Source organism: Eulemur rufifrons, chromosome 8, assembly GCF_041146395.1.
Source record: "Eulemur rufifrons isolate Redbay chromosome 8, OSU_ERuf_1, whole genome shotgun sequence".
NCBI lineage: Eukaryota > Metazoa > Chordata > Mammalia > Primates > Lemuridae > Eulemur > Eulemur rufifrons.
The window spans coordinates 74451659-74474770 of NC_090990.1; the positions used below are offsets into that span (position 1 = coordinate 74451659).

The window sequence follows — 23112 nt, forward strand, 5'->3', positions numbered from 1 at the left end:
CTTTCTGGCATTTTTAAAAACAACTAAACACACTGTGGCTCACTGAAGTCAATATGAAGTACATTTTTTACTATGAATTACCAACAATTGAAGTCATATATACATTTGACATAGCATAAAACCTATAACAAAGCATACCACATTTTGAAAAATCTACTTTAGAAAATTTAAATTCCTATTTATAGCCTTATTTCTTATTCTGAGACTCTTGAGCTCTGAGGTCCATGTTAACTGACATATAGCTAGCTGCTTTTGTTTACAATAGAGATATTCCAACATTTTGCATTTTGTTAAAGCAAAATTATGAAACAGAACTGGAAAAAGTTTCTTATATTAACTTCTATATGTACTCTCGTTAAAAACCCAAACACAGTATACCAAGAAAAAGGAACACAGAATTGGTAATTTTTTTAAGGAACCCATACTACTCAGGCTGGGTATAAGGAACAACAGGTTCCCTGTATCCCAACCCCCCTACTATCCTTGCCAATAAAGGGAAGGTAGAGAAATCACGTGAAGAGGAAAGCATCCTCTGCTTTAAAACAGAGTTGTTTTTAATCTTGGCTGTACATCAGAATTACCTGGGGGGTTTTAAAAACAAAGTCTGGGTCCGACCACCAAAGATTCAGATTTCACAGGTCTGTGGTAAAGCATAGATATTTTTTAAAAGCTCTCCCAGGTGATTCTAATGTGCAACTAGGGTTTGAAAGCAAGAATTCCTAGGTACGAATGAATTAAACCTCAAGCCTATAAAGCCCATGAAATCATAACCGAAATTATATATGCATTAGCCTTTGTAGATGGGGCACTGGGGGCAGCAGGGTAGGCTAAGCTCCACAGCTTTCATCAGATTCTTCTAAATATCCCTGATACAAACAAAAATAAAAACTTAAGAACCACTGCAAATAATTTTTAAATATTCTTGGACTTCTGCTCTGGCCAAGATGGAGAAACAGGTTATACCTCTGCCTGAAACAACTAAAAGAAACCCATATAAAATATAAGAAACAACAACACTTTTCAAGACATTGGATATCAGGCAACAAGAGAGTAATCTCTGACAGACAAGAAACCAACCATGGTAATCTCTACAATTCCTCGTTTACAGCCAAATTTCACACAAAGTACATTTCTGAGCAAAGGATGTTATCAGGGATAAAAAAGATAATTTCATAATTATGAAGGAGTCAATTCATCAGGATGACATAACAATTCTATACATTTATGCACCTAATAAACAGAGCTTCCAAATGTATGCAGCAAAAATTGATAGAACTGCAACAAGAAACAGGCAAATTCATAGTTATAACCAGAGATTTCAATAATCCTTCCTAATAACTGACAGAACATGTGGATGGAAAATTAAGTAAGGCTAGGGAAGATTTGAACAATACTATCAACAACCTTGACAAGACAGACATTTATTTACAGAATGTTCTACCCAATAACAGCAAAGCATATGTTCTTTTCAAATACCCACTGAATATTTACCAAGATAGACTACATTATGGGCCACAAAACAAATCTCAAATTTAAAAGGATTCAAACCAAGCAAATGTTCACTAGCTATATGGAGTTAAATCAGAAACAAATAACAGAAGGATCTCTGGAAAATCCCCAAATACTTGGAAACTAAATAACACACTTCTAAATAACCCATGGGTCAAAGAAGAAAAAGGGAAATTGGAAAGTATTTTGAACAGAATAAAAATGAAAACATAACAGACTTTGTGAAGGGGGGGCCAGGAGGTACAGACAAAAAGGAAGAATTACAAAGGGGCGTGCAATATCTTGATTATGATGTTTCACAGGAGTATGCGTATGTCAGAATTTATCAGATTGTACTCTTTAAATATGTACAGTTTATGGAATATCAATTGTCCCTCAATAAAGCTCTTTTTCAGAAATTCCTTGGAAAGTAGACTTTAAATAATAATTTATGACATAATACTATCAAAAATGTAAACTCTACTCATGTTTCCTAGCTTTAACCTTGTAGATTTTAAAGGAAAAAAAAAAAAAAAAAAAAAAACCCTTACAACACTATCCAAAATTCTGTAATTATTTTTTCTTATAAATATACTTTTTTCATGGCACCAAACATGACTGGGAGTTTAAAAAATAATTATGCAATAATTGTGAGTAGTGAAAAGACAATTAGTTCAACCATCTTCCTTCCTTGTCTTCATCCCCACTGGAAATTACAGCCATCTAATGAAAATTCCTATTACTGGTTTGCCTCTGCTTCTAAACAATCCTATAGTTCTAATGTCCTTCTTTTTGCTCTTGTTCAGTGTTTCAAAGAAAAGTCTTTTGTTCCAGACCCCATAATAAATCTTCCTATTCTTTCCTACAGTCTCTAAAACCCTACACCAATTTTACTCCTCATAGCCTCACTACTCCCATTCAATTGACATTTTTTTCTTTTGCTACTAACATAATCTTTCATTTGTGAAAAAATGTTCATTTTACCATATTTCTTCCTAAAGCTACCGTCCAATCCAATTTACCATTTCTTCACTGCCAAACCTCTATAAATAGGTCATGCCATGGCCTGCATTGCCTTCCTTCCCAACTTAATCTTGAAATCACCAAGATTTGGCTTTTCACCCAATTTAAAGGTAATCAGGGGTTAGAAAACTTGTTCTGTAAAGGGCCAGGTAGTAAATATTTTAGGCTTTCAAGCTATATAGTCTGTCACAACTACTCAACTCTGTTGAAAGCAGCCAAAGATGATCATAAATGAATAACAGTAGCCATGTTCTAACAAAACTTTATTTACAAAAACACATAGCAGGCCAGATTTGGCCCGTAAGCCCTAGTTTGCCAACCTCTGCTTAAGACAATGGGTTCCAACACCAGTCTGCCTAGGTTAAAGCCTAACTCTGTCACTTAACTATATTACACAGCTTAACTCCTCTGTGCCTCAGTTTCCTCACTTATAAAATAGGAATAACAATTATGTACTTCAAGATCGTGAAGATTAAATGAACTTAGAACAGAACCTGTTACACAGAAAATGTTCAGTAGATGTCAGCTATAATTTTCATGTAATCACTGAACAACACTGTCAACAATGATCTCTTATAGTCAAAATTGAAGGCCTTTTTTATTCTGTCTTCATCCTACTTGACTTTTCTGCAAGTTTCAACAACTCTACCACTTAATATGTATGCAACCTTGGACAAATCTCTCTTTATGCCCTTATCTGCAAAATGGGAGCTGATATAACAATAGTATTGACCTCAAAAAGCTGTTGTGAGCATTAAATAGGATAATACATGTAAAAGAGTTTCACAGTGTCTGACATGCAGTATGTCTTCAATAATGTCAGCTATACTACTACAAGTATTAACCACTTCCTTCCATCGTAAAGCATTCTACTCTCTTAGAAGCAATGTGTTACTGTAACTGGAAGAAGTAAGGCTTGGAGTTCCAGACCTGAGTTCAAATCTGGTCTCTACCATTTTGTGTGTCACTTTGAATACATTACCTACCTCCATTTCTTCATAAGCAAAATGGCATATTATTGAGAGGAATGACTAAGAAAAAAATGTAAAGCACTTACAGTGCTTGGTATTCAGTAAATATGAACTCCCCTCCTCAGTTCTTTAGCTATCTGTGGACAATTTGTACTTCACAGAGTCTTCCCTACCGAGCCTACAGTTCTCATCTTGACTTTCTTCTCTATATATTATCCCCAGAGAACCTAATTCACTTCCATACCTTCAAGGGAATGATTTTCTAAATGGTCTAGTTTTAACCCGAGCTCCAGACCCACATTTCTAATAGTCTGTTTGTCATGTTTCTCTACTTCCTATTTGCTCTTTTCCATACACTCCCTTGCTCAATAGCTGCACTCACAATACCTCTAAAATATTTTTCTTCCATTCCATTCCTATTGCCACTGACTTAGTTCAAAAGTTCACATTTTACCTCTAGTCTGAACAATTTAACAACCCACTAATTGGTGTCTCTGTCTCTACTCTCTCTTCCCTCTATTAGCAGTTCTTCAAAATCTCATCAAAATATTGCATAAGGTTGAAACAACTGTCTCACCTGGGCTCCCTACTGAGTCACAACACTTCACCCTAAGACAAGTTTAGTATCTCTTTAAGAAATCACATGAATACCTTTTATATATACAACCTATTAGTGCAGCAACTTTCAAACTTTTTTGACCACAGCCTTCAGAAAGAAATACATATAACATCACAACCAAGTATATCATACACACATAACAATCCGTTATATAACACCTATAGTTTCTGAAACATACTTACGTCGTACACTGAATGCTGCATTTTCCTGATTTATTTTTTCTATTCTTTCATATTTTAAAAATGCTGGTCACAATCCACTAACTTGATGTCATGAGCCAGGACCCATGGTTTACAAACCACTGAATTGGAAGATATAATGGAAGAAAAGCCACTGTTTGCATGAAAAGGAAAAAAAAAAAAAAAAAAAGAACAAAATACGTAGGGGCAAAAAACAACAAAGCTATAAGATCTACATAATGAAAACTAAGTTGCTTCTGAGGAACACAAAAGACAACTTTAAGAAATGAAGTACATACTACATTCTCAGATTGAAATGCTAAATATGTAAATTCTCCTTAATCTATAAATCTAACTCAAATCACCCAAAAAGCCAATAGATATTTTTGGATAGTTGCATAGATAAGTCAATTCAAAAATCTTAGTGGACAAATAAAATTCTAAACAAAAAGAGTGATGAATTGGGAATGACAAATAGTTAAAAAAAAAAAAGAGGCCAGGCACTATGGCTCATGCCTGCAATCCTAGCACTCTGGGAGACTGAGGTGAGAAGATCGTTTGAGCTCAGGAGTCAGAAACCAGCCTGAGCAAGAGTGAGACCCTGTCTCTACTAAAAATAGAAACAATTAGCTGGGCATGGTGGCACCTGTCTATAGTCCCAGCTACTTGGAAGGCTGAGGCAAGAGGATCGCTTTAGCCCAGGAGTTTGAGGTTGCTGTGAACTAGGCTGATGCCACCACCCTCTAGCCTGGGCAACATAGCAAGACTCTGTCAAAAAAAAAAAAAAAAAAAGAAGAAGAAGAAAGAAAAGAAAAGAAATAGGAGCTACCTTTACCAAATAGTAAAGCATACTATAAAACTATGATAAAAATAGTGTAGTATCGGCATATGACTGAATAAATCAATGGAACAGAATAAGGTCTGGAAACAGATATAAATATGTGAGCATTTAGTGTATTTATGAGAAAGTGACCTCATAGTCACCTTTCTCCATCTCACAGTGGAGAAAAGATGAATTAATAAATTAGCTAGACACCTAGATACTTTAGAATGTACCAAAGACTTAAATTTAACAAATGATACCATCTATATCAGAAGAAAAAACACTGGAGAATTCTATTACAATCTCAGAGAAGTCTTTCCTAACACCTAAAACCCAGAAACCATAAAAAAGACTAAAAAATTTTAATGCAAAAATAAATCAAAAGGTTAAAAAAAAGAAAATTTCCAATTTATATCAAAGATTAAGGGCTAATGTAACTTAAACAAAGTTTCTACAAATCAATACTACAAAACGACCAACTCCCAAGAGAAAAGCAGATAAAAGGTCATCAAAAAGAAGGATGTACAAACGGCTTTGAAACAAACAAAAAGATACTCAACTGCACTCAAGATGAGGGAAACGCAAATTGAATATACACTGAGATACCACTTTTCACTATTAGACTGGATAACAAAGCTTTGTAATAAGCTCTGTTGGCAAAGTGCAGGAAACCAACTTCTTCATCACTCCTGTCAGAAGGGCAAAATCTCTACAGAGGGTATTTGGCAATATCAAAAAATATAAACACACATGTTCGCTGATTCAGCAATTGCCCATCTAAGAATTTCAAGGCTATTTATTGAACTGTTGTTTGTAATAGAAAAAAACCTAGAAACAATCCAAGTATCTATCAACTGGTTAAATAAATTATAGGACATCAATATAATGGATTACCATACAGCTTTGAAAAAACAACAACAAAAGAATAAGGAAATCCTTTATGTGCATATAACTCAGAACAATGAACAAGAAGTAGAACACAACCATTTGTGTAAAAGGAGGTTATATATGTGAAATGTATTTCAGGTAAGGTACATAAGAAATCAGTAATAGTTGTTGCTTATCTAGGGAAAGGAATGGGTGGCTAATGGTCAGAGGTGGGAAAGAAACTTCACTGTTGAATAATACCCTTTTATACCATTTGCATTTTGAATGTAAATGAACTTCATTTTGAAAAAATTAAATTTGTAAAACAGAAACATGAGGTTTCTACAATTCTGGAGGTGTAATTAAGGCTTATTTTTCTTTTTTATATGTCAGTTTTTAAATATAGGGCAAAATATGAAAAACTTAAAGGGTTATTTTCATTTACAATACAAATAAGATCGGCATAATTGAAAATAATGAAAACAAAAAATACTAAGTACATAATAAATTACTGAGTTATGAACATGTCTTTATCTGCTTCAAAAATAGGCTGTATCTCTCTTACCATATGGCAAATATTTTGTCAGAGTGAACTTCCTGCTTAGAAACAGGAGGAGACACAGGAAAGACAAATCACTACTGGAATGAATGCGGAAAAGCTAAGGATTTTTCTTTTAAAGTTATTAAAAAGTAAATTCCACATTTAAAATAAAAAATGGAGCTAAAGATTCCAATTTCTCATTTCTTATGCATAGGAAGTGGATTGACTTCATACATGCAAACCTGTGGTAACACAAATAAGAATATACATCCCTGATTCTAAGGTTATTCTGTATATGCTTTTTTGAATAGTTAAGTAAACATGAAAACTGCATTTGACAGTTAAAACCTCCAAAGCAAGTCAAATGCTCAGGTCACTGTTATTTTTTAAATGTAATCAGGGGTTCAGAATAAATGATGTTAAGGATCTCCACATTCCCGACAGCTTTCTGATCCTACTATAACAGTTTTCTCAAGTTTTCCCCTCTAAAATAGAGATAATAATGTATATTTATAGGGGTTTTTTTTGGGCAAAAATTAAAGTATGCAAAGCACTTAGACTGGCATAGAACAGACATCCAAAAATGGTTTCTACCTACCCTTTGCCTTTTGAGGTTTTGAAAACTAAATGAACATTCAATGAAAGAATTAAATTAAGCTCTGATTTGACCTTAATTTTTTAGGTCACCAAATATTTTTCACTTGAGGTATTGATGATATTTTTAGGTGGCCTCAACAGTAAGAGTTGGGTCAGGGAAGGAGGTTTTATTTAAAAACACATAAATTTACCTCAAGAAAACGTAATATTTCAAGTTTTCTAGTCTCATGGAGTCCTAATGAAAATAAATTTCCCAACAACAAAATAATCTTCTTTTAAATGTTATACACAAAAGTAAAATAGTAACAATAATCCCAAGTGTAAAGAAGACAGTCATAGTGGGAAATAATATTCAAAAGATTGCTTTACCTCAAAGATAAAAAGGTTTTCAAGGTAGCTGAGAGACCACTCTCTTCAAGTCTGTTTCTGGAATGTGGACACCAACTATACACAGGCACACTCCTTCCCCAGGACATCCTGACTGCACACAATAGCTACTGACAACAATTGAACTAGGTCGCTATTTCCAAGCATGGAAATTTTACTATCTATAGACACAAATTTCCCTATCTAAGTAAAGTTAAATGGCACTTGTAAACAATCTATTTAAAAACAAACCTGGTTACTAAGCACATTTTTAAAAGTTACTATCTATGTTTCTCATTTAAAATCTTCTACATTTTCTTCCAGTGCTTGAAATACAGAAAAAAGGCAACCACACAAACACAATAAACCTATGTCAAAAAAGTGGTGGGGTGTGTGTGTGCAGGAAGGGTTCCTTAAGTATATGGACTATATTTTATAGACAAGGTTTTTATTTACTCTTCCTGCTTCATCCCTTGACACTTGCCCTTTGCCCTCTCCAAATATGAGCGTGTTCACCAATCTCATCACGTTCTTTACACGTCCAGAGTTCTTGTACAAGAGGCCTATAATCATAGCCCCATCCCCTTCCACCCCAGCTCAGTTAATGACTACTTGATCTTTGAGATCCAGGACAGGTAATGAAGTCTTTCTTTTCCTCCCCCAACCTAGGCTCCTCACTCTGTGCTTCCACGGTGCCTGTGCATACCTCTATCAGATAACTGACCGCAGGATTGCTGTTAGCCTTGTCTGTCTCTAACTCTACTACATTACTGCTAACTAAAGGTCACTTTTTGCAGCTGCATTACTTGAATTCATTTTACCTTATCAGTGGCATTTAACACGGATGATCATTTCTTAAAACCTTGTACTTTTTAAATTCCATGATACCTCTTTCCAGATCACCTCCCCTACCTGTCAGGTATCTCTCCAGTTACTCTATCTTCTCTCTGTCCCTGGGATCTCTTATTAGTCCTCTATTCTGCACACGCTGAGTTGGTATCACTCTTTTCTATCACCTATACATCAACAACTCCCAAGTCCACATCTTCAACTCCAAACTTCTTCCTACCCTCTAACATTCAACTTGTCTTATGATTTGTCAACTAGATATAACAGATCGCATTCTATCACTACCATACCCCAGCTTCTGCCTTCCATCAACCCTTCAACCCTCATCTAGCCCATTATTCCTAATAATCTCCTAATTGATTTCCTGCCTCCAGGTTCATTTCTTTTCAAACATTCCCTTCACTCTCAATCTTTCTTACATATTACAGAATACCAGAATAATTTTAACAATTTCGAGCAGCAAATCATTTCATCATAGGATAATGTCCCAATGCTTGATTCTAAGTTCTAGCACCTATTTGCTATACACACATGATAAACTTATTAATATTTTATAATTGTAATTTCATTTTTACATTTCAAAATAAGGTCCCAATTAAGCCTTCTTTTTCTCCAAATTCCCTCTTTTAAGTGGAGTCACTACAAATGGACCATTTTCCGACATCAATTGTCCTCACATAACAAAGACTTCTTGTACACTAATAAACCATCTCAAATGAACACACACTCATTCATAAAATTCAAATTTTAAACATCAGCTGTTTGGATATATACATAACTCCTTACTGATACACATCATACAAATGCCATGAGCAGAGATGGCCATATAGTCATTATGAACCAAAATGTATTACCTGGATCCTTTTTGTACACAGCAAGCCACTTTTCATATATCTTCCTTACCTTTCACTTTCGCAGTAAGCATTTCTGCAGCATTCTGAAGATCAACAGAATTGAGGTTCTGATGTTTATTCATTATAAACTTTAAAACACGGAGAAGTTCATCCAGACGTATATGAATGACTTCTTTAAAACAGTCTTAAAAAGAAAAAAAAGTTTTTAATTTGTTTCCAAAACAAAGTTCCAAGAGTCTAAACTATAAAAGATCATTTGAAGCACATTTCAAGTAGAAGCACTGGTTCTACAATTTCTGCCTACTATATAATTCACTTCTATTTTCATAATTGCAATTATATACAATTTATATAGCCTTCAGAAAAATCCATAGTCACTTTAATTCATTAAAGATTTCAAAGGCTCTCACAGTTACAGTCAATTTAGCACTATCTTTTTCAGTTTTCTCATTATAAATATGCTCTCCAGATTTCTCTTGATGCAACTTTATAAGGTAAGTTTTTCTTACAGTTTTTACTATCATACACTTTCTAATATACAATGGTAACAGAGTTAAAAGCCCTATAAAGTCTGATATATTAACCAATATTAAAAAAAACACTTACACGTTAAGTTTCCATCATTAGAATTGATTCTTTGCATTAAGTAATTATCAGTTATTGGAAACCAGTAACTCACAGGCATAATTATAAAGACCATCATTTTACGTGCACATTAAAAAAATTGTGATATAATTTACATATGATAAAATGCACACATCTTTAAGGAGTTTTTATACTTTCTAGAAAAACTGAATTAGTTGCCAATGATGAAAAACTGGGAGATCATTACAGAAATTCCAGATTTCTGTCTACTCTTGAAAAGTCAAGATCTGTTATACCAGGCCTGTCCTCCTCTTTGGCTGCTCTCTTAGATACATGTTCTTTCTCAGTACCCACTCTTCTACCACCAGCCTACCCCACTCATTATACCATCCCTGGTTAGAAGGATACAGACAGAGTTTTATAATCCCTGTAAATAAGGTGACGATATAATTTCTCATCCAAACCAAAATACTTTCATGAGAAGAGGGATGCTACTCATAATCATGATAGCACAACAAGCATATCCCAGGCAAACTAGAAAGTAATATATATATAATCAACCTACCTTTAAAACCCATTAAGTAATCCTCAAAAGTCTGAAAAGATAACCACCTTAACAGTTCTTTTATATAATTTTTCCTTTCTGTAATCTTACACAGAGCTAGTGTTTAATAATAGTTAATATTTATTAAGTGCTTATTATGTGCTAGGCACTGTTAAAAACAAAGGATATCATCTCATTTAATGTTCACATCAATCGTATTAGATAGACTAAAAATCTCCGTTGTACAGATGAGAAAATTGAGGCACACCTAACTTTACCACCTTATTAAACTGTGGAGCTAGAATTTGAACCCCGAGAGTTTAATTTTGGAATCCATGCTTTCAATGTTATACTGTCTTCCTGCTGAAGTAGTTTAAAAAACAAAAAAACATTAAAAAATACTATATAGTGTCATTTTATAATCACATAAATTATCACTTTTTCAGAAATGTTAAAAGACAATCACCAGAGAGAAAAACTATGTATAGGATAAAAACAATTCTACCATCATCCATCAAATATTCCATTAACAGCATTACTGAGAGAAAAGTGTAAGGGAGAGGGGTGGGCAAGGTGAGGGCAAGGTGAGAGCTGGGTGTATCAGGACAAAGAGCATTCCAGGGAGAAGCAGAGAAGAGTAGTCCAGGTGGTGCTGAAAACAGAGAGAACACAATGCCTTCCAGGAGAAAATCAGATTCATTCATCCAACAAATTGTACTGACAGGAAAAGAAATACAGAAGAATAGATACCACCCTAAGTAACTCTGGAAATCAGCAGAATCTGTAAGACTAAAAGCAAAGAAAATACACATTAAGTATGCCACTCTAGTTGAAAAAGCTTTTTCAGTGGAGCTTTGGGTTAACAATTCTAATACTGATATTCACGGATACTGAAATTGAACAGTTGAGTAAACGGATGGGGAATAGTGGGAGCCAGGTATCTCACTGTTGGAGTGGAAATATAAAAAAAAAAAGCAGAGGGAGGAGGCAATAATGATCCACATTAAAGTGATGGATTAAAGTTGAATACTATAGTAAGAACTCATGTTTAGCTTAATATAGATACAGATGACTACATATAGAAAAATTTATAAATGTGTGCACGCATAGGTGGGTCGTATATATACATATATTTCTTTTCTCTGTCAGCTGAGAGGGTCTAAAAGAAATGATACCTCAGTAGCAACAAGCGTAACTTTAGCATCCAGATCTTGGTTTCTAATACTATTCTCCAATAAAAGTAAACCAGGGGTCTTTGGAGAAATGGCCAATTGTAGGACTGGGACAGAAAATGTGCAAGATGAGTCAGGAGCATCTTGTAGTGTCAGAAAGTAAGGAAGAGCTTAAAAAACAAAAACAAAAGCAAACCCAGAGTGAAGAGGGTATATACCAAAGGTGCACAGGAACCACGTGAAAAAGTTCCCACTGGCCAATGCTGGAACAATTTGAACAACAAATGAATAAAGTAATGTTGGATTATAACCTAAAGTATAAAAAAAATCCATGAGTCCATACTGATATAAATGATTGAATAAATTAACAAATAAGGGAAAAGGAAACCTCTAAAAGAATTCTAAATTATTTGTGCAGGTACTTTGCCCTCAAAGAGGTGAAGCATAAATTCTCTTAAGTATGAGCTATGTAGAGATTTCTTCCAGAGTATAGTATGGAAGGGAATACCAAAAGAGTAACTTTACAGTGGAGAAACTCAACAAACACTACTTAAGACAGGTGATCAGGTCAACATCAACAGTGATAAATCATGTTCACAGTAACTATCCTTAATATGATGTGATAAAAATGACACTTTACATCCTTGATCTTCTTCCCAGTATCCTATAACCCCAGTTTAATCATGAGAAAAACATACAATCTAATCAAGGCCATCCTACAGAATACCTGACCAGTATTCCTTAAAATTGTCAAAGTCATCAAAAATGAGGAAAATTTGAGAAACAGCGAAGGAGGACCTAAGGATAACAACTAAATGTAATATGATAGGATCCTGGAAGAGAAAAAGGAATATTAGGGAAAATCTATGGAAAGCTGAATAAACTATGGACTTTAGTTAATAAAAATGCATCATAATTATTGGTTATCATCAAATATTGGTTCACTAACTTGAATAGATGTAAGATGTTAATAAATAGGGGAAATAGTACCAGACGCTATGGGAACTCTGTCTTATCATCTCAATTTTTCTGCAAATCTAAAACAATTCTAAAAGATAAAGTCGATTTCAAAAATGAAATACAAGTAAAAAAATTTTAGGAATTTTATGTACTGTTGGAATTTTTCCCATCAACATATGTTATAAAAGTTCTTTTTAAATTTTTTAATTTCTAGGGAAAAAGTGAATATGCAGTTTAAAGAATTGTCTTAATTAAATCAATAATCACTATTTTATCTGTTTTATAATAATGGATAATAGTTTGGTAAGTTTGCTTAGTTGAGGCAATACTAAGGTAATAATGGTTAAAAAGGATAGCCTCTGAAACCAGACTGCCTGGATTTGAATCCTAACTCCATGGCTGAGAAACCTTGGGCAAATTACATAACCTCTCTGTGCCTCAGTTTCCTCACCTATAAAAAAAGAAGATAATGGTACATACTTCATAGGGTTGCTGGATTAAATGAGTTAAAATACATAAAGCAGTTAGAACAGTACCTGGAACAGAGTAAGCCCTCCATAGATGTTTACAGCTATTTTTATTCTTAGTTTACAGAGCAGTAGAAATAGGTTAATAAAATAGGTTAGCTCTGAAATAGAATCTAGTAGCTTTGAAATAAACTTCTGGGAAAATAACATAATTTGAATAGTTGTAAGAAATAACAATTATAAAACCTTATGACTTCCTATTTTTCCCCAGTTTTGCATAACAAAGTCTCTTCTTTGTTTGGCACATATATAACTAAATAAAACTAGTATATGCTAGTACTCAACCAAGGTTGAATGATTATCTACTATCACAGAGAGTTAGCTATATTGCCCTCTTTTTGAAACCTATGTTAGTCTTAAAAGAGAAAAGTCAGTTGTTTTTATCTCTATTCTAATGTTTCACAATAAAATCTTTAGATATTAATATACTTAGGGAATACTGTGACAATACTTTATTTTGAAGTCTCAGGCCAAAAGAGTTTGATTTTCAAAAAGTGTCAACAACAACTATCAATATTCAAAATTAGTGTTGGGTATTAAGCAAGAACTACAAAATACTAATGGCCCAAATGCCTAAATAAACCAAGGTAATAAATTCTGGTCTTCTCAGAGTTAAGGAAATTAAATATGCAAAAATCAATATATTTCAAAATTATTAAATGTTTTCCAACTTCCTGTTTTAATTTCTAATATGGTATGCAATATGTAATAGACAAAACCCACATAAACAAAAACTCTTTGGGATCCCTCAACAAACTTTTTATAGTATAAAGGGGTCCTGAGATTCCCTGCTATAGCTTTTCTTCAAAATCGCTACAAAAACATTCCAAAAACTATCAGCATAAATGGTTTTCCACCTTGACATTCCTTTGCTCCTACAAGGAAGCCCTAATAAACAGATACTAAAGATGTTCCAAATCAACATACTGAAAAATAGTTACTGAATTATTTAGTAAGACGTTTTAGAAGTTCCTCAAATGGCACTATAAATAATTCCAATTCCTGTGATTCCTTCTGAAGCCTGAAAATCAACAGAAATGAACATGACAACTAAATAAAATGTTAATCACAAAGATTCATAAACTTTTCTACATATTTGGGCAGAAGGGTAACTAGTAGGACATCAGCATGTCCTGTTAATACTTCATCTGCAACTTCAAAAATTAGCAAGCCCTCAACTATTTGTCCCATAAATGGCTAATGAAAAAAAAGTTCCCTTTTTATCAAATGTTCTTTTCCCCTTATAATGAAATAAAGCTACCTCAAATTCTTTTTATGAAGGAAAAATCCTCTTAAACTGAAAATTTAATTTTTAAAAAAGTTTTAAGAAGTTTAAGCGGTTCTTTCATCAACACTAAATATTCCTTTCCCCTCTAACAAAAACAGGAGTAAAGGAAGAGGCACAGTAACTGTTCTTCCCTAATACTGAAGAAAGATAAGTGGCTGCTTGGTATGGTAGAAAACAACAGATTTAGATCAAGAAATCTGGTCCAGTCCTTGATCTGTCACTTTCTTGAAATGATCATATACAAAATTCTTAGCTTCTCTGATCTCAGATTCATTATCAACATAACAGAACTGCTAAGAATATGTGTTTTACTTACCTTATAAGGTTACTGTATATCAAATAGAAACAAAACTACTTAGTTTTAATAGACACAAACAACAATTATTGCTAGTAAATCTGTAAGCCATTCAAACTAAATACCTTTGAAAACAGATTTGCCTCACACAGAATCACATTCAATAACAAATATACTTATAGCCAGCTCCCACAGTATTTTGGCTAATGAAGAAGAAACATTAAAGTCCCACTTTCATTTTATATGTAAAATCTAAATTAGCAAATTGCTTGGAAATAAAATAGTAATTAAGGGTGTATTTTATAAAAATATTTCTATACCTCAAGTTAAAGTATAGCATTTAATTTAGTCATATAATACAAAATAATTTTTTATAGATGTGAATAAAGTTCAACCAAAGTCTTAATACTAGTTACTCAGAAGAGTGAAACTCTTGTATCTCAATATTTGCTTATTTATCCACTTGCCCTGTAATATGGTAATCTGAATTTTAATTTATTGTTTCACCCATCTGTGCCATTTATTTTCTGCTTCATTCAGCTTATCACGTGAAAACAGATTAGCCAGCTCCACTTTTTGGTTCTCATGCATTAGCACAATACTGCAGTGTTTATACTGCAAACACTTCATGGAAATACTTAAATAAATAAATGAAAAAAGCATGGTGTTTTACTTGATTTAAAAAAAAAAAAACCCTGACAATACTTTTAAAATCAGTCTTGTTAATTCAGCTTAACCTTTCTAGGGAAAGCAATGAAAACAACAAGGAGGGAAAAAGCTCCAAGACTTATCACTAGGAAACATCCATTTTTTTGCTGTAATTACTTTTGAATTTGCAGGATAAAAGTGAAGCCTGAGGAAGAGTGGCTTTCTTTATCCAGCTACCTGGGATTGTAAAATAATAACAGCTGACATTTTAAAATGCTTATTCTAAGAGCTTTACATATATAAATTCACTTAATCTTCATAAAACCCCCACTACCTCCTTTTAATAGATACAGAAACTGAGGCACAGAGACGATAAATAACTTTCCTAGGGTTACAGACAACTAGCAAGTGGTAGAAGGAGGATTCCACGTCACGTATTCTGGCTCTAAATTTGTGTTCTATGATAACTACTATGACAATCACTGTGATATATTGCCACGTGGTTAAAGAAGTTCTAGCTTAATGACAGGTATTCCGCAATCTGTGATTTAACAGGCTTTAACTTCCAATGATAAGCTAGTTACTCCTATAAATAATGTTAAATTATGTAAATCATTCTAGGCAAGTGCAAAAGAGGAATGCAATCCTCTGAGAACTGGTACAGGTGTAATAAATAAGCTGCCTGTATTTCATACTTCATTTCTCAAAGATTCATTTCACACCTTCTAGTCATTGAGCAGTAACCTATTAACATTCTCATTAACTTCTCCTAAATGATATCCATTAGAAATCATTTCAAAAAAAGTTTACTTCTAGAATAAGACAGAGCAGGACACATTTGAGGCTAGCAACTTAATGTTTCTAATATTTCGCAAAATTTCTGGCACAATGGGAGGCTGAAAGTGAAGAATCATCAACGGTAAAAGTAACACTCAATGAAATTTATCTGAAAAAAAAAAAATCACAAATCCTCCTATATATTCACCCTGGAAAAAAATTGAGTTAATCCACAAGACAGGATTTCAATTAAGACAGTGTAAATTCATGCAGAACCTCTCACAACAAAATATATTACTTAATAGTATTAATCTTTTCATTTAACTTTTACTGTTCAATAAAATTTACTTTAGAAAGTGAACATCTCTCTTCTGACTATAGTCCTGTACAATCTAGGATCTAGAATTCATCAGAAGCTATTACATACGAGATCAGAGTTTTTTTGTTTTTTTTGTTTTTGTTTTTTTTTTTTTTTTACAAAATAAGTGATATACTCTTAAATTAGAAAGCATTTTTAAAAATAAAAGAACTTAACCAGTTTATCTGAAACTGGAGATAAATTTTTATCTTCCTTTCTAGCCTATTTAAAAAAAAAAGCCTACAATCAGGAAGGAAAAAAACCCAAATAAAACCAAAAAACCTCAGAAAAACAAAGTACAACTTACAATAGTAAGCTTTCATTAAAATCTATTTTAAAATAGTGTTACATAATCAAAAATCTACAAGAAGTATTAGACTGCTGCTTTTCCTTCAAATATATTTTATAATGGCAATCAATACTTCTAAGCACTGAGTAGCAGAAAAAACAGATATTTTGCACTACTCTCTAGCCCAATAAAAATCTTTGCATTTTCCTAATTCCTAGATTTTGAGCTTCCATGAACAAAGTTCCAACCAGAAATGGGAAGGTATGTCACAAAGACAGACTTTAAAATTATTGTATAAACTTGAAGAACATTTGTGAATTTGTTATTTAGAATTCAGAACACATTATTACTCAGGGAGAAAATCATAAACCTGAATTGGTACTTACACTGCACATATATTAATCTATGGTGTTATAATTAAACACAAAGTACTTATGCATAAGTGAGTGCCTTCAGCATTTTAATGTAAGATGCAAAATTTACCCCTGTAATTATTCATAATATACCTTAACAAGACTGGATAGAGATCAAAAACTTCAAATTCCTCATCTGCCACTTGTATAAGACTACAAGTTAACCTCCTCCTGGAGACAAGTAGTGGAAAGAGAATCATCAAACTCTATCAATTATCCTATCTCAGAAAGAATGCATTTTCATAGTCCTTTGATCTTCCACATTAAACTCTCCATTCTTATTTGTAAATAAAAATTAGAGACAAGCTGCATACATATCCAGCAGAGGCACAGAACTCTTTGGCAAACATTAATTTTTATCAGTTCTCCAACAACTATTACAATACGAGCTTCATATTCTCACTTGGGAAATTTTCGCAAACACCACATTTAAGACAATTACTATAAAACTCACCAAAAACTTCTAGAGACTGGAGGGGAGGAGGGGAGAGGGAGATATCCTCTAAAATGCATTATATAATTTTAAAACAAACACTTGGCTATCTTCTTCAGCTCTGTCAACATTTAGAACACTGCACAATCTCTAACTCCATTAAAATTTTGCATCACAGTATCATAAAACTGATAGCATCTGGCACAAGTGCCTCATTCTTAACAAAAGATTAGACTTATGCCATATTCCAAAGCTAGTCAGTAGCAAAACTAGGCCTAGAACCTAGACCCTGTGATTCTGTTTCCAGAGCTCTTTCTGCCATCCTTGACTACCAATTTAAACAAACTGTCTAATAACCTGGCTGGAAAATTATCTGCTGATTCAAATCAAAGGATGTCATGAAAGTCATACACTCCAAGGGTATCTTAAGGAAGGAGATTCCAAATGGATCTCTATTTCTGTGTAAAATTTTCTTATAGTTGGTTAAATAACAACTTTTTCTAGGTTTCCTTTAAATGCTACAGAAGTCAAAAATATTTACAGATCAAGAACTCATCTCAATTTCCTCAATAATTATTAATAAAGGCCAAATGTCTATACCAGCCCAGTCCAACAGAAACTTCTGCAATGATGGAAATTTTCTGTATCTTCACTGTCCAGTATGGTATTGTGGCTACTGAGTACCTGAAATGTGGCTACTATAACCGAGGAGCTGAATTATTAATTATAATTAAGTTGAAATAGCCATTTCTGTCTAGTGGCTACCATATTGGACAGTGCAGGTCTGGATAATCTCCATAGACTACAACACATAATGAAATAATGAAAATTGAGCAGTGTTTTTACAGAGTACCTGCCATGTGAAGTAGCGGGATAACATGGAAAGAACACACCATTCTGCACGCATGACCTCTAGGTTCCAGATGAGGCCATTATTTATCAGCAATAAGAGTGAAAACACACAATACATACACCTCATCTGTGAAATGGGGCTAAAAGTACCCACCTTTGAGGAGACTGATTAAACTTGCTCATGTGTGTAAATACTCTGTAAAATGAAAAGCACCAATGCAATGATATAATCATTTCTATAACTATGTGGGGAAAGGAAGCGTGGCCACAAACCAATCACAAAGCTATTTATCTAAGACTAGCCTCAACCATATATATGATTAAACACCTGCAGCAATAGTCAAGTGACTCTGCTCATCATTGTTTCATTATAGGTAGATAAAATTTACAGAAAAAATGTATTCTGATTAGACCAAAAGGTGATCTAATCATATATCTACATTCTTTATCCTTAAAAGCTAACTTTTTAGCCGTTTAACAACAGATGTGAATTAAAAAGTAATAAACAATGCCAAAAACTTAGCATCCTTTCTCTTAAGGAGGCAATAGACAAAATATTGGCAAGGCCACAGAAAATACTGAGGAGGCTCCTTCACTCCAAAAGAAAACAGTGAAACAGCTCTTTGCTCTTTGGCCAGTTTATAGCTGTGGTGATAACTACAGAAGTAGAAGTCCAGGGATATTTCTCAATACCCAGAAGACAAAAGAAGGGTCTATAAGAACATGCATAATATTAATACTACCTCACATAGTTACAGAATTTTAAACATTTTACCTGTTTTCCTGAAGATATTTTATTTGATCCTCCTAATAATTCTATTAAGGAAGGAAGGAATAGTCTAATATTCTTAAGAAGCTAGAAATCATGATCAAAATTAAAAACATTATTATACAGCATTGTCCTTATCTTTTTTAATGGGGTTCATTTATGTTTATACATCCTGACTTGTTTAAGGAAAACAAAAAGGTTCTATTAACTCATATTAACTAAATAGTATATTTCCAGATTTTGATAACAATGTTCCAAAGACAGAGAAAACAAGTTCTTATGAAATCCAAAATTCATTCTGACATGTATATATACATGTCCTTTTAACTCAGATTGAAGAACCAAGCATTAAAATCAATCCAAAGTAGTCACTTCTTGGCCTTTTGGCTAACATCAAGTGTAAAATCAATCCAAAAGTAAGCAAGAAAAATCTTCTGGCCACTACATGCTAATGAATTAGTTATTCAAAAAATATTTTATCTATTTTACAATTGTAAGCTTTTTGATTATTAATGATACAATTTATTATTAAGTTTTGAAGTACTGGCTTTCTTGTTAAAAAGATAATGCCCTCATAAACTTTTAAAATTAAATTTCAGTGAAAAAACATATTTCCATATATATCCTCTTATCTCAAGGGGTAGTCTCCTTCTGGTATCTTATACCTATTACCATTTTGCTCTTTTCTGACTTAGGATCAGCTTTCAGTCCTCTTCCTTCCTGTTCTCTGAACTGTCTACTCACAAATTAAAACTCCTATAAAAAACTTTCTGGAGATAAGAAGTAGTCTTACTTGTTTTAAATTACCATCATTTTAAATCTGTGAAACAAGGGATAATGATGTAAGATGAGAATTTTAAAAGATATAAATCTCCTAAGAAAAATAAATAAAATAGAAATTCTAACTAAAAATCTTATTTATATTAATAAAAACTATTGATACATTAAATACAATCAAATTTTACCCTAAATTAAGGTAAATGACTTGTCAAATAACCATTTTAAATTTCACCTTAAAAATTAACCCAGTTAATGAACTGTCTATCAAAAAGATTAAATTTTATTGTATGTAAATTTGAATTTTTAAAAATCAATCCAGTTAAAAACAAATCTTCATTACAAAGCTATGCTTCTGACTTTTTTCCCCCAGAGACAGGGTCTTGTTCTGTTGCCCAGGCTGAAGTGGTGTGCGGGTGATCATAGCTCACTGTAACCTCGAACTCTTGGGCTCAAGCAATCCTCCCTGCCTCAACGTCCTGAGTGGCTAGGACTATAGGTATGCACCACCACACCCAATAATTTATTTTTTGTATAGACAGGGTCTCGCTATACTGCCCAGGTTGGTCTCGAATTCCTGGCCTTAAGTGATCCTCCTGCCTTGGACTCCCAAAGCTTGGGGGATTACAGGCTTGAGACACTGCGCCCAGCTTGCTTATTTAAATAAATGGTAGATGTGTCATTTTGGTAAGAAATTTGTTACCAGTATAATACTTAATATATTTAGGATATCTTTCCATAATGACAAGATAACTTTATTGCCATTTAATCATCCAGAATTAGACTTTAAAATCAAGCTATTAAAATGAACGGAATATAAGCAACTTCTTTTCTAATACTACTTATATAGGCTCAAAACAATGACTTAAGTGATTGTTGTTTTAAGGTAAATTCAAATACTAAAATTTTGAGGCTTCAATTTCAGTCTAGTTATTTTGGGCATTTCAACCTGAAAATAACAGGTTAGAAATAAACACTTAAATGTAGCACAAGATGTGGTTTTAGTTTATTTTTCAAATTTTACAAATTTCTATGAGCCCCAGGAGCTCTCATATAAATAACACTTGGAATCTTCATCCCACTATCTAGACATACTACTATGAATATGGAAATGAACTGCTGCTTATCACAAAATAGGGGCTGCATCTTTAACAATTATCATTGCCATCAAATTTGGATATAAAAGAAGCATTAAAAGTTGAAAGACTTAGGTACTATGATCAAGTCAGGGATATATAGTCCCTTACTTTAGGATAATCAAGTCTCCATTATCCATTTCTGAGTAGATGGAGAATAAAATCTGTGATTATCCCTTAATTCAAGAAGATGCTATGGATCATCAAAACAGATTTAAGTTTGATTTTTTTTTTTTTGAGACAGAGTCTCACTCTGTTGCCCAGGCTAGAGTGAGTGCCGTGGCGTCAGCCTAGCTCACAGCAACCTCAAACTCCTGAGCTCAAGCGATCCTCCTGTCTCAGCCTCCCGAGTAGCTGGGACTACAGGCATGCGCCACCATGCCCGGCTAATTTTTTTCTATATATATTTTTAGCTGTCCATATAATTTCTTTCTATTTTTAGTAGAGATGGGGTCTCGCTCTTGCTCAGGCTGGTCTCGAACTCCTGAGCTCAAACGATCCGCCCACCTCGGCCTCCCAGAGTGCTAGGATTACAGGCGTGAGCCACCACGCCCGGCCTTAAGTTTGATTTTTGAGAAAAAAATTTACTCAAATGCAGTCATTTTAGATCAAGTTTTGGCAACAATATGGAAAGATGAATGTAGGCAAAAGTGTCAACAATGTAAATTATGAACATTAGTCTGGTTATTAAAGACCAATCAATGCACTGTGTTACTGTTAACAAAAAGATTAGAATTCTAATGATCTCAAATTTTCCTATGTCAAATGGACCCAGCCACTAGCAACCAAAGACTTATTTTCCTTTTTTGTACTCTTGTTCCCACACACTTATCAAAGTTTCTATTATGTCTTACACTATTATCTGATTATAAAATAGTTTACACTATCAACATCAAACATTTGAGGGAAAAAAGCCACAAAATAACTAAAGCAGAATACCCTGTTCCTACCACTCTGTACACACTTATCTGTAGCTAGGCTGGCATTTAAAATTTTACAAACTATCCAGTAAGAATGCCAAAAGAAAGCAGTGACAAACCTGAAAGAATAGCTTCTTTCAAATATAGTAACATATGGGAGAACTTCCTGATATCATTCACCAACTCCTTGATGTAATCCGGATCAAAAATGGAGTTGGAACTTACGGACTTGAGCCCCATTTCAGAAGTTGTAACATCAGTAGAGAGTTGGCCTGATGCCCAAACACGTTTTTTCTTTGTCTTTCTCTGTTTGTGAGCAATCATCCTTTCATTTAACAGTCAGAAAAACGGAAATCCTTAAGGGAACAAAAACAATAAAAAAAAAAAAAAAAGAGAGAGAGAGAGAGAAACAAAAATACTAAATCAGCTAGGAAAATATTATACTAGGTTTTCACAAACAGCCCACAACCCACTTTGGTATTCTATTTTTTTAATTTTTTAAATAAGTAAATAAAACACTATATTTCTAATAATAGCAGCTTCAATTTATTAAGTGCCAGAATCCCAACAACTCTGATATGCAAACTGTTCTTTTCATTTCACAAATGAGGAACCTGAGGTTCAGAGGTTAAAAATTTCTCTAAGCTCGCAACTGATACACAGTGAACTCAGACTTAAACCTAGATCTTCCTAGAAGCCAAAATCCACGCTCTTAATAACTTCCTCTTAATTCCTAGGGTATAGAATTTTTTTCAACTGCAAAAGTTGTTCTGAAACATCACTTAGTGGAAGGTCATATTCTCCCTCCATGACATCATCTTCAAAAACAAAGATGAAATATGGCCTTGGAAAAAAGAAATACCTGTTTCAAAATCCTCCTCTATCACTTACTTACTGTATGACCTAACCATCTCTTCACTTTGGTACGCTCATTTATAAAATGGGAATAACATCCTGACAAGACTCACATCAGATTATTGTAAGGATTAAAGAAAACCATGGTTTAGAAGTATCCAGCATGTAAAACAAGTTCAATTCCAGTTAGTTTTTTCTAATAATCATATACATATATGCGCACGCACACACACACACACACACACACACACACAAACACACCACATTCTGGGTTATCAAGTCCCGTCAAGAATATTTCTTTGTTGAAAACAAGTTCTAAGGGTGTATACTAATCTGG

At 33.5% G+C, this 23112-nt stretch overlaps 1 protein-coding gene across 1 annotated transcript in view; it reads right to left on the bottom strand.

Moving 5' to 3' along the window:
• The window catches only part of ARHGAP29 (Rho GTPase activating protein 29), a 77097-nt gene that overhangs the window by 34881 nt on the left and 19104 nt on the right, over positions 1–23112 (bottom strand). The window contains exons 2-3 of the mRNA XM_069480196.1: positions 22040–22276; positions 9227–9361 (exon numbers count right to left, since the gene is read on the bottom strand). Of these exons, the coding sequence (XP_069336297.1) occupies positions 9227–9361; positions 22040–22244 (340 nt within the window). The 5' untranslated portion in view covers positions 22245–22276. The remainder of the gene's footprint in view (positions 1–9226; positions 9362–22039; positions 22277–23112) is intronic.